Source organism: Anser brachyrhynchus (assembly GCF_964034855.1).
Source record: "Anser brachyrhynchus genome assembly, chromosome: 1".
NCBI classification, from domain to species: Eukaryota; Metazoa; Chordata; class Aves; order Anseriformes; family Anatidae; genus Anser; species Anser brachyrhynchus.
The window spans coordinates 64,330,151-64,343,188 of record NC_137694.1 but is presented as its reverse complement, the minus strand read 5'-3'; the positions used below and the strand labels follow the sequence as shown (position 1 = coordinate 64,343,188).

General features: G+C 46.4%; 1 protein-coding gene across 3 annotated transcripts in view; it reads right to left on the bottom strand.

The window, feature by feature from the left end:
* TMTC1 (transmembrane O-mannosyltransferase targeting cadherins 1) overlaps positions 1-12,550 on the bottom strand; it is a 153,205-nt gene extending 140,655 nt beyond the window's left edge. Inside the window, exons 1-3 of one of the 3 annotated variants that reach the window (XM_080578840.1) lie at positions 12,112-12,234; positions 5,981-6,038; positions 384-561 (exon numbers count right to left, since the gene is read on the bottom strand). In XM_080578840.1, coding sequence (XP_080434966.1) covers positions 384-561; positions 5,981-6,009 — 207 coding nt within the window. In that variant the 5' untranslated portion in view covers positions 6,010-6,038; positions 12,112-12,234. Of the gene's footprint in view, positions 1-383; positions 562-5,889; positions 5,909-5,980; positions 6,039-12,111 lie in introns of those variants that run through there. The other 2 variants (XM_080578839.1, XM_080578841.1) reach the window with 2 other exon arrangements.
* Positions 12,551-13,038: the final 488 nt, after the last annotated feature.

Here is a 13,038-nt window from a genome sequence, read left to right as displayed (position 1 = left end):
TACAGAAGACGAGTGAAGGCATGGAACAATGTCCCAGCAGGAGACGGCGGCCTCATGGATTTCTTGGGTTTCAGAAGACCCGACATTTTCATCGAGTGAATGACTGTCCATTTGCTGCTGGCACCGCTGACTATGACCGTCACTTAGAATTTAGCACAGGAACAGGAAGATGGCAAGTCCGAATACATGGATTTCTTAAGGACTCCTGCATTTTTTTTATTTATTTATTTTTTAAACTATAGCATATTCTCACCTTTGATCTTCCAAAGCAAATATCACAACCACCACACTGTATGACTCAAAGGTTTCTTTAAAGGAAAAAATAAATAAATAAAGCATACATTTATTTTTAGCTTCTGTGTCATTTTGTGTCGCATACTTACAGCCTCGGTGTGAATGGGATGCACAGCAAAGAACAGCGCTGTGACAAAAGCAAGTCGACAGTCCTTGAACACAGCTTTGTTGCAAGTATACATCAGCACAAGAGTCACTAGACAGTGTAAAATTACATTCACCGCGTGGAAATAGAAGGGGTTCATACCAGCCAGTAATATGTTTAACCTGTAAAGAAAAGAAAGAAAAAATAGAGCCGTAACTAGACTGGAATGGCCTTGTAGTAGCAGGGCATCCTTCATATACTCTAAATTATTCTTTTTGCCTGATTTGCAGTCTTCTAATGCAAGTGCTATTAAGCTAATTAGTGAAAATTGCTCTGAACTTCTGGTTTATCTGATTAAAGAGAAACCACTTCCCCGGTTTTCCTTCTAAAATATGTGGTTGAATTTGGCAAGCTTCACGACACGGAGATGGGAGAGGCTTGTTCCCTAACACTAAGTTAGGTTTGCTGCAGTGAAACAATAGACGTGCTTCCCTAGCAGCAACTAACACGGTCCAACACCAGAAGTACAACACTTGTCCTATTTCCCTGTCAGCACTTCTTGTGCTTCTCAGCCACGTGGCAGCTTTACAATAAGGGTGGTGATTTTCTCCTATGGATAGAAGCTTTTGCTTGGGAACACCCAGGGTAAGGACTCGGCAGGAGCTGGAGCTACAAGATCATTCATTGCCATCTCACTTTCAAAATGCTTTCGCACACTGGAGGTATAGCATTTATTTAAATGCTTTACTGACATCAGGACTACGCTAAGAAGCTGCTCTACTAGCCAGCATCATTTCTACAAAGACACTAGATGAGCTAACTTATCTTTAACATCAATGACAATGAGGATTCGTTACTTTTGTCTCTTATAAAAGTATATAACTAGCTGTTAACGACATTTGTTTGACACGATGTATTAATGTATTTTTCTGGTCACTATTTTTTTTTACAGCCATCTTGCTTAACAGCTGCTGACAGGCTTTTCTTTACGTGCAGTTGAAGATAACTTGATTCTCTAGAACTAACTGTATCTGTACATTTGGACTAATTTATATACGCACATATATACACACATACACATCTGGTGTCTGTATGTGGTGAGGATTCTATAAATGAACATGGAATTTGGAAGTACTAATGTTAAGGATATTGAAAAAAACAACAACAAAAAAAACAAAAGCAGACAACACCCAGTGAAACCATGAATCAATCTAAATATTTAACATGTAGCTGTAAACAGGCTATGGGGAAAATAATCCTTCTTCCTGTTACTAACAGCCATCAGGCTTCCCGTGACATACATGATTCAACAGCAATGCCACCGAGCTGTTGCTACCATGCAAACACCTTCGTTTTTTTGTAAGACAGAGGAGGTGTGGTACGTCTGCGAGGGCCAGACAACATATGCTTTTTATAAATACTCTCTACATTCCTTACTCATAAGTAACAGTGTGCTATCTGTCCTGGGCCACGTCTTCCAGGTCAATCCAATTTTAACAGACCAGGAGTCTTCCTTGTGCATTTCTCTTCTGCTTCCACTGCAACATTTATCGAGGCAATAGCTGAAGCCCACAGAGTCTGGGAAAAGTGGGATTTTGTCATGACTTGACCTTTCCCTTTGAGGTACAGGTTGATACAACTACTTTGTGACACGACATCAGTCTACATAATTCAAGTGTACGTGAAGAGCTGAGCTGTCGGGGTGTTCTTTCCCCACCTCTCCTGCAAGCCCCTGCAGAGCTGCAGCACACATCACTTTCCCTCGTTTCCACTCACACAAAATGAAAAACCACCACAAATGTCAGTAACAGACACCCAGACAGAGATTCAGCTGTAAATACACTGCAGCCGCAGGAAGCCCCGAGCCTGAATCTTGTTTTCAGCGCTCAGTATGGAACAAGGGGCAGCAGAGGCCGCCCTGCCCAGAAGAAGTCGAAGCAGCAGCCTGAACAACATTCCTTCTCAGAGGCACCTGCAGATGTGCACGATGGCAGGGACCACCTGCAGGACCAGTTCTTCAGACAAATGAATGACTTCTGGCTGTAAATCAGCCTGATGGAGCACATCGCCACCTGAAAAAATGTCAAACTGTACTTTCTCCAGAAATCAGGTTGCCAGAGCAGATGAGGGCAGGTGAGGACAGTGGAGACAAGCACTCAGGTTCAGGTTATCAGGCAACACAGACAAGCCGTATACCAAATGTGAGAGATTCCTGTTTATTTATTTGTCTGAGATGCGAGGACCAATCACTAAAAACACAACATCTGACAGCACTCTTGAAAAATCTTTCAGAGTCTACATGAATCATGTCTGATCACTTCTCATCCTGCAAAGCAAGGCTACTGGCAAGAGAGGCGAACCTCACAGGGACAGATCTTCCCTCCACCTCAGGTCACCTCTCCTAAAGGCAGGGTGTGCTCTTCACACCCCTTCTTGGGGTGAACATCAAGTCAAGAAGGCTTGTAAGCTGAGTATTACTTGGTCTAAGTTACTGAAAACAGCTATGTATAAGCATCAGCCTCACAGCTAGGGTATTCCCCTGTGTATTCTTTAAATAACGTTAAGGAAAAAAAAAGGCAGAACAAAACACAAACATAACAGCACCATGCTATTAAGATAAGTCTTCCATTAAACAGCAGAATCTGAGTGCAAGCATGCCTCGGTGTATGTTTTGAATACCATCTTTGGTGGTCCATAAACATTAAATGCAATTGCATGCAGGTGCTATATTCACACTCGTGTTTTTGCTGCAAAGCTCTTTGTCATAAAAAATTAGGCCACATGACAATAAAGGAAACATTCTTTTGTCCTGAAACAATCCCAGTAGAACAATTTTGAAACGTTAGCAGTGGCTAAATTTATTGCACGTCAAATGAATGAGTAAATCTGGGGCTCCACATAGCTCTAATCACAAGTCACAAGAACTTTGCAAAGCTCCCCAGCACAGTCTTCCACCCATGGGGAAAAAAGGCAGCCTACTACAGAAAGACAAACTTGCTCTACTGCAGAGCAATTTCTGGGCAGGTGAGTAGGAAGGAATGGGTTAATGGGGAAAAAAAAGCACCTTGGCACTTTTTAAACTTTAATACCTTTGCAGAGATTCATTCTTCTCTTTGTTTACTGGCATCAGCATTATCACAGAGTCTTGCAGTAACTGTACACAGTATGTAGCTCAGCAAACAAAGAAATTAAAACACAGATAAGAATCTCAAAATTAAGTAATAAATAGTGTTTCTCCAACACAACATTTATGAACAGAAGCTCTGGCAGGCAATAACTATACTCTGTTATGGGATGAGGGAAGTCCTTATGTCTCCGTATCTAAATTGGCCCACAAATGGGGAATTTCACTTTTTTAAGCTGCCAGCCCAAAACTCACCAGTATTACAATCATTCGTCACTTGCAGCCTCTTCTTGCAGGTAACTAGTGACAGGACTAGAGGGAATGGCCTCAAGTTGCGCCAGGGAAGGTTCAGGCTGGAAATGAGGAGACATTTCTTCTCAGAAAGAGCAGCCAGGCATTGGAACGGGTTGCCCAGGGAGGTGGTGGAGTCACCGTCCCTGGGGGTGTTCAAGGGAAGGTTGGACGTGGTGCCTGGGGACATGGGTTAGTGGGTGACATTGGTGGTAGGGGGATGGTTGGACCAGATGATCTTGGAGGGCTTTTCCAACGTTAATGATTCTATGGGCTGGAAGATGCCAGCCTTGGTACAGCACATAGCTAAGAGTCCAGATGGGCTGGCCAAACTTTTTGAACTGACTGCTTCTGTCAGACCAGAAAGGTATTTGCAAATAATATTGCAAAGATACAGGGCTGAATAAAGCAAGTGAACACGCTCCAAAGAATGGAGATGCTAGAAAGAGGAGACATCTTGTCAGACAAGATCTTTCCTCAGGGGAGCTCCTCATGAAACACTCATGGAAGAAGTTTGGCACTGTCTCAACATCTCTGCTGGAAGAGTCCCTGCAGGCGAAGAGTGCACTAAGCCTCCTGAGAAGTGGTGAATGGCATTTCAAATGCAAAGACCTTCTAAAGGCACAGAGGAAAGGAGAAAAGCATGTACACCAAGGATACCAGGTGACACTGTCAAGTATTTAAGCCACCACCACGCAAAACATTCAGTACAGAAGCCCCAGCACTGCTCACACCCCCCTTCAAGGGGGGCAGACCATACTAACGTCTGTTCAAGCACAGACCCTGGTCCCAGCAGCGGCCCTTGTGCCCGAGTGCTGCAGCACGCGTGGTTTAGTGTCATGCCCAAGGCAGAGTACTGCCAAACAGCATGCTGGAGCTGGAGGTATATCAGAAGAAGAGGTGTGTGCCCTAACAAGGAAATCCCTTAATTTTGTTAAGGCTCGTAGGCGTTTTGCAGGAAGAGTATAGTGCGCACAAACCTTGGTTTTGGCATAGTTTGCCTCACGACCTACAGCAGCTCTTCCTTTCCTTCACTGCCCGCTCTAGGAAAAGGAGCCGCACGGCTGCGCTCTCAGAAAGGGACTTCCCCAGCTTCTGATACTCATGATACTTTCCAGCCAATGACACCCACCCTGGAGAAGTCAGGCAGGGACACCTCTCCCAGGGTAGGCAATTCACTGCACAGAGGGGCTGGAAATCAACTGGGGTTCAGCGACTCCAACCTTGCAGACCTGGAACCAGGGGGGTCTATGCCGCAAGAGCAAGGGCTCACCAACAGATCCCATTTCTAAAACTCAAACCCAGTTACACATAACCACCAGCACCCCTGGGCTCTAATGCAGTGCTTGTTATCCACTTGTACACACAAAGACTCATTCAACTTTTTTTTAAGGCCTCTCATGATTTAATAATACTGTAAACCATAATTGGAGAGTTTCTTTTTTTTATAGACTTCATCGTTATCCCTGGGCAGCTCTTGTTTAGTTTAATCTGTTTTATTACTTTGAACAGACTAACAAAAAACACAACATGTTATGAAATAGAAATGCACAGAATAATAATGGTAATTTGTTATAGCAAGTAACACAATGGAAACTCTCAGAGCATCCCACACCTCATAAAACCCCCACAGTTTTTACAGAGGAAGGCTCACATGCAGACTTGGATGATTTTATCTAACATACAAGAATAGATTAAGTTTCCTATGATCTTCCTTTCCGTTTAGATTCATGTGATACGTATGACAAACTTTATGTAAACTAATGCACGATTTCAGTGCACAGTGAAATCTCATAATTGCCACAGATGCGTCTATTGTGTGCCAGGAAAATGAGCATCTGTACTCCAAAAACGGTGCAGCTGCATCAGTGGCAACAACGGCTGAAGTTCTACGTGGAAACAGCTCAAAGATTAAAGAAAAACCTGCAACAGTAAAAAGAAAATCAGCCCCATTTGCAGTAGTGTTCACATGATGGCCAGCGCAAGCACAGCAGAGTTCCCTGGTGAAGCAGTACTTTGCACTGGTAATCTTTTCATCGTACTCAAAACAATGCCTCAGAATTAAATGGACAATAAGGCTTAAATGGTTTATTACCCGATTTTCTATAACGGGGATGGGTGAGAAGACAGAGGCCGTATCAATTCCCAAGCTATAGCAATTCCCTTAGAGCACAGCCATCACTTACAAGAGCTCACAAGAGTTAAGTGTTGGCATTCAAAGCAGGTTATTGCTTTCCAGCAGGGCTAGAAAAAGAAAACAGAAATCACAATTAGACTGAGAAGCAACAGCACCTTGGAAGTGGCTAATATGTTAGAGCAGAAATTTCTAGTGAAACACTAGAAAGTGGGGGTTGACACTCACTCCTGCGTTAAGAATACTGAATGCACCACTCACCTGGCTTTCAAGTCATCTCCACAAACAGTCTGGGGTAATTAAAAAAAAAAAAACAAAAAAAACACAGACTGGCAATTTACAAAACAACAAAGTGTCATTTTACCCAGATTTAGAACAAAATAGAGTTTGCCTTCAACACTGTGCTTAACTATCATCTCTGCAACAGCAAAGAGAAAGAAACGAACATCTCCCAAAACTCTTCATCACCCTGCTATCAACTAGACTACTACAATACATAAAAGAGGCTGCGATACTGTGTAGTCCGTGCTGTTTTCCAAAAGTACAGCAAGAGAATAAAATATGTCCCAGGGTTTGATAGCGCTATGGGTGAATGACTCAGATGTTTTAACCTCAGCAGTCCTCTTCCAAGTGCAGCAGGGGTAAGGGATGAGATGTATTCCAGAACCAAGCTATGACAGTCATTCATCAGGAAGAGAAAATGGTACTAACAAATCTATTATGAAGTTTTTAGGCCTAATTAAGAGCACATTTCAAACTGGATACAAGAGTTTTTCACCAATTTTGAAATAACTTTGGTAATCTTTCAGCTCAAGCTACACAAGAAATGCCATTTTAATTTATACTGAAGCAAGGAGAAAACCAAGTATAGCGCATGAAAACAGAGCAACACTTTTTTCTTTTAACTCTGAGAGACAATAAATGAGAAAGCCCAGGAAAGCAGTCAGAAACACAGTGAGTAAATGCAGAGAAATGCCTTTAGCTAACCAGCAGCAGCCAGAGCACTTTATTTTCATGGACTCTAAAGAGCATTGACAGGGATACTCCTGTGGGGAAGAAGGCTGGTCCAAAGCTGAGCCTTTTAGGTAAGAGAAAACAAAAGAAAATTAAGGGTGACATTGGTGCAAGAGGAATTGGATGCCGGATGAGAGAAAATCCCCAGGAATCAGTAGGTGTTTAACAAGCAAAACACCAATGACAAAACCAGCAAACACAGATGTGTCTGGATTCACCTCAGACAGATCTTTGAGGAGAACCTGCCTGGGCCTTTTTGTGAACGCTTCCCCTCAAAATAAAAGGCTTTTCAATTCAAGAGAGAGACAAATTTTGTTACGAGTCTTAGCCACAGAGAAGATTTTGTGACTAGACAAAAGCCAAACACATTTTGTATGCATCTCCCCCCAGCCCACGGTGCACGTGAGGGCAGATCCCCACTTCTGGGCTTGGCAGCGGGGCCTGCAGCCTCCATGCAGCCAGGAGGCCTGCCGGGCTGCTCCCCGCTCCCTCCCCAGGCAGCAGCTTCCAGTGCCATCCCACAGCTCCTGGCCTTCCCCTGCCCTGAGGTCTCCAAAGCCCTCCTGAAAACACTGGGCTTCACGAGCAGTTCCCTGGTCTCCTTCTGTGGAGCCCAAGAGACCCTGCTAGTCCCCCTGGAGGAGCACAGCCCATACCTACAGCCAAAAGAAGGAAAACTGGACACACAGTACTGCATTTGCCATTCAGTTCCAGCTTACCCCTTCTATTTCAAAACAATAATTATATTCAATGTGGTGGAGGGAAAAAAAGACCTTCTGTACATCGGCTTCATATGAGCAATTCCACAGCTGGAAAAAGACAAGCTTTGAGGCACACACACCCTTTCCCAGATCTAAAATGGCAGCAACGCAGTCTGCTCTCAGTCAGAATAAAGGCTTACGTGTTTAGAAATGTGTCCATATATTCCAATTACAACACAAAACTGGCCTAATATAAGCAGCTGCCTCTCTTCACAAACTTCACCTCACTTGTAACTTCAGCCCATTGTGGCTACACCAATACTGCATCGATTTCATGGCACGCATCACAGTCTCAGTATGGAGAGTGATTGCTGTAGCTAGGGTAGCAATATTAGACTAAGCTGTACAGAAGAAATACTGACATAATCTTAAGCATCGTGATATTGCCCTAATATAGATGTACAGAGTGAAGAAAATACTTGTGCGATGTATATTTAACCTGACACATTATAGCTCCCTATATTACCCTATTATGTCAAAATGTAATATACCATTAAATCAAGAACAAATAAAATCTAAGATCTTGTTTTTTTTTTTCCCTGGTTGTTTTTCTTAAGCTGCCTGTCCTTGAAACTCATGCCATTGATACAGCTGAAAAAACAGAAGGATCAGCTGTAGGCAACTAGATAGATCAGAAGGTTGGCAGTGAGTTATTGAAATAATTCTCTTTGGCTGTATATTTACATCTAACCCAAGCTCACAGTTACTTCAGGCTTTGATCTGAAGCCATTGGTAGTCTTACATTAGGCTCACAGCGCCCACACAACATACTGAACTGTTGCTGAAGGATCCCATTTATTCCCTAGACGTGCATGCTACTCAAGCCATCACCAACTAGCCGCCTCTGCAGGCAGAGCTGGTGGGTCATCCATTCTGCAGTCAGCAGGTAAGCAGAGGATTTTTTTTTTAATTTGATTTTTTGATTTCCACCAGTCTTTTGCCTCTGGTGAGCTGTTATTTGGGGTCTTGTGGCACCTCCCTCACTAGCATCTGCCTTCTGCTGTGTCCAGGCAGTGCCCTCCACCCCACTGCCAAAGAGGCCAGGTGGACAGAGCTTTCACTTCTCCCAGATCTCTGTTCAACCACATGGAAAACCAGGAGGCTGATCTGATTAAGAGTCTTTAAACCTTGGCATTTGCCTTTTTAAGAAAAGATGTGTTCTCACAATCTCCTACCATCGGACACCTTTAGGCTAAGTCTGCTGTCTTGCTGACTACATCAAATGTCGATCACCTGCTCGTTTCTGTGATGGAAATCTATCCCTATGGGGATTTGAAAGAGAAAGAGCGGGAGAAGGAGGTGGTACTGAGGAATTCACCTTCTGCTTCAACAGAAGAAGTATTATTGCAAAACCACTGGATCCAAGGAATAACTTCAATGCTATTAAGGGAATAAATGATTCACCAAACTTCTGTTAGGGGAGACAAGGTGCAAGACAGAGAGCACCCAGTTTAAATATAAAATGCTGAGTGAATTATATAGCTGGCAGTTCTCTCTCCCCCATCATCTTAACATTTTATATGGAAGGTACCAAGAAATACAATATCTTGAGTCCAAAAAGCTGACTTCTTTAAAAAGAAGTATATTGAATCACTTCTTGGAGAAGAACATAGCTGCAGGTAAACATCTCTGAGTGACAGCACTGGAAAGGAGAGCACAAAGTAAGTTTTTCCTAAGGACTAAGCAAAGCCATTGCCTATCATATCGGTTCCTTTGCTCTGCTGGACCTGTCACCTAGCAGTTACCCAAGTACAATAGGAATGTCTCTGAACCAACTAGCTTCAACACTTCTTTACGTATTGAAGTCAGGAGAAAAGGTGAGAGAAGTTCAAAGGCACAAAGTAAACAATATTTAATTCAACGGTTCATGTGTGGCTTTTCCCCCTTCTGATGTTAGCCCACACACACACACACACACACACACACACACACACAAAATGTAGCAGTTCTGTGAATATTTTAAGTTTTGCTTAACAGTTCTAATAACACAGGCCGCTCATATTTTCCTCTAATCATTCATTCTGACAGAGCCGGTGTGAATAATGTCAAATACTTCAGCTCTTTTCACTATTTGGCTCCAGAGCATTAGTCTACTGGAATTAGGACTGTCATTTAAGATTTCCAATAAGTAAGGGATCCTGAACTAGAGTTACAAAATTTCAATGTCTAGTCAAGATTTTTTTGACAGAGAAGTGATAAATTTTTTTAATTGAGATCATTTCAAGAATATATAGTATATATGAAAGATACACCTAGTCCATTGAAAAGTCCACAGAGCATCCTGAGTCTTTCCTCTTTCACAGCCACAAAGGACAAAAAAAGAGATTGAGGCAAAGTTTCTGTAGACTTATGGATCTGTAGACATACATTTCAGCCCACCCTTCACATCTGTTCTGTGCATGCAGTTTGGAGATCTCCCAGATTTTTTTTTTGATTTTTTTTTTTTTAATCTTTATTACAGCAAGATTCAAAACAAGTCTTTCAGACAAAAATGTCAGGCCACAAAAGGAAAACCACCAGCAAGGTGTAAAGAATCACACTACTATTAAAATGTCCTGGATTTGACCAAACTAGCACAGCAAAAAGAAATATATATTAGTCCCCAATTCCCATCTTCAACAAGATCCTGTAATGCACGTCACAAAACTTGCTCAAGTAGCCTACGCAGATGCACCAAATCCTAACAAGATATTAATAAACTACATTCATTTTAACTTTGTTAAAAGACCGTTTTCTGTTGAGCCTTTTACAGCCAGCACTGTAAATCCTTTTTCCTCCTGCAGGAGGACAGAGCACAGCCAGTAACATTGTGCTGGGCAAGGCATGGCTCAGGCAGGCAGCGTGCAGCTCAGCCACAGGCTCAGCATCGCTTAGCAAGAACTTGCTGCACCTGCTGTAAGCGCTGGGTATGGAGGATGCACTCCACCTGGATCTTAACATCTTCCTCTGACACCCGCCTGGTAGATATGAAGTGGGAAGAATGTGGAAACGAGAGGGCTGGAAGGATATTTGGGACACAGTGGAAATAACCTCCCTCTGCAGCCAGGGAAGATAAACGATTCCTCCATTATTCCAAATGCAATGCCAACCAGTGAACAAATGACTGCCTTTGACCCTAGGTTTTAGCTGTATGGTGCTGTATGCTTATTATTATAATAAGCACTTGAGGATGAAGTCTCGCTCAGACTCACTGATTTCCAAAAAACGACTAGATGGGGACAGCACTTCACCTTTTTTTTCTCCCCCTTCTTTCTTTACTTAATAAAGGGTAAACCAGTTCAAAGTCAAGACACATAAACAGCAACTAAAGCACTTAGTTTCCGTTCCATTATTAAAGTTTAAGACTCTTTGCTAGTTAGCATAACTTAGCCTCCATCCTGCAACCTGATCTGCTTGGCCGAGCCCAGCAGCGCTACAGCGCGCAGTGCAGCCAGTGGCGATACGTCCAGGTTTGTTCACCTCTCAGATTACTCACGGATGTGCTGCGGGGGTGACGGATTAATCTGACAGCTGCCCACACTGCAACGCTCCGGCTGAACACCTGACGGAGAAGGCATTCAGCAGGCACAAAGCCGGCTCTGCCCGGGGATGCCCGAGTCCCCTTCGCTCTCTACAGAAACCTGCTTAGAACTGCCCAAGGAGAACTCGCAAAGCCCGTCCTGCGCTACGCAGCTCACGCGTGTCTGCACTGCTCGGGTTTGCTTTACCGGGGCTATTCCAGCCGGAGACATGCAGCCCGGCTCCCCAGGCAGCTGATAGCGGTCGCTCTCAGCCTGCTCTTACGACACACGGAGCACCGAAGGGATGCTCGACTCCCCGAAACTGGCCCTGCCCTACAGAAACACGCTACTTTCAGAGAGTTCATGGAAACGTTATTTGTAAACGTCAGGTATTTTCACGGATAGTTTACTCAGCAGAGTCTACCACTAACAGCTCCTCCTGGCGTACTTCTTGCTGCCTGCACAGTTTGTCCCTCACGCCTGCCACGGGTTTGTCAGGAGCAGCGGCTGATCGCTGACGAGCGGGACCCCAGCGCTAAGCATCACCCAGCTACATCGCCTCTTCAGCACCATTCCCCCAGGCGCTCGATCATTTTTAAATACCAAAGCGTGGCAAACACCCAGCGTCATTTGTGTTACCCCAAAGTAAAGCAAGAAGAGGACAAGCTAACGCGCAGGACGACAAACCGGCCGACTAGGAGCTGTGACGGGCTGCCACAGACTCCCCTCTTTTGAGGGGTAAAGAGAGGCTCTGGGCTTTCCTTCTCGGACTAGCGCAGTAACCCTCAGCTACCGTGCTGCTGCCCAAACTTCTCTTTATTCCTCCAAAACCCAAACTCCTCGCCAACTCCTCGCCCGGCGCGCAGGGAGCACCGGGCCGGGGGGGGGGGGGGGTGTCCGGTACTTACTTGAAGGTGAGGACGCAGAGGGGCCGGTAGGACTTGTGGCTGGTGTTCTCCGCCATCCGCTTGCCCCAGAAGTCGTTGGCGAAGGCGGCGGCCACGGGGGCGGCCGCCCTCACGTCGGGGTTGTTGACGATGGCCCACACGTCGTCGTGCACGAACTCCCCCGGCAGCGCGTTGCCGTAGCACAGGGCGCACAGCCCCGCCACCGCCGCCGCCGCCGCCGCCGCCGCCTTCCTGCCCGCTGCGGGCACCGGGGCCGGGGCCGGGGCTCGCTCCCGGTCCCGCTCCCGGCAGCGGGGCCCCGGCGCCGCTCCCGTCACCATGGCGCGGGTGCGGGGCGCCGCGCCGCCACCCCCGGGCCCTCCGCAGCCGCGGCGCGGGCGGGCAGCGGCGGCCGCATGCTGCGGGGCGGGCGGCGGCACCGGCACCGCCGCCGCCGCCGGCCACTCGCGCTCTGCCGGGGCGCAGCCGGCCCGCCCGCAGATAAACAGCGGCCGCCTCCCCGCGCCATCCCTCCTCCTCCTCCTCCTCCTCCTCCTGCTGCCCCCCCCGCACGCATGCTCCTTGCCGCGCCGCCACCCCCGCCCGCCACCGGCGGGGGTCCTGCACGCCCCGCTTGGCCGGCACCCCCCGGTCCCTTCAGCCCAGCCCACCTGGGGCCACGCGAACCCCCCCCCCCCAGGTGGGTGTGGGTGCCCTGGGGGTGCTCTTCTCGGTGGCCGGGAAGTTGGCTGGCCGCTCCGCTCCGTCCCTCGTCCGAGACGAGCCGAGGGCTGCCCCCTCTGCCCCGGCAGCGCTGAGGTGGCTGCGCCGCCTGGGAGCCCCCGCTCGCTTTCCCTTCAGGAGAGGCCGCGTCCACATCACCTGCTCGGCCCCTAAATAAAGGGTGCGTGGCCACGGAACCGAAAAACGAGGGCTCTCTGAATGATT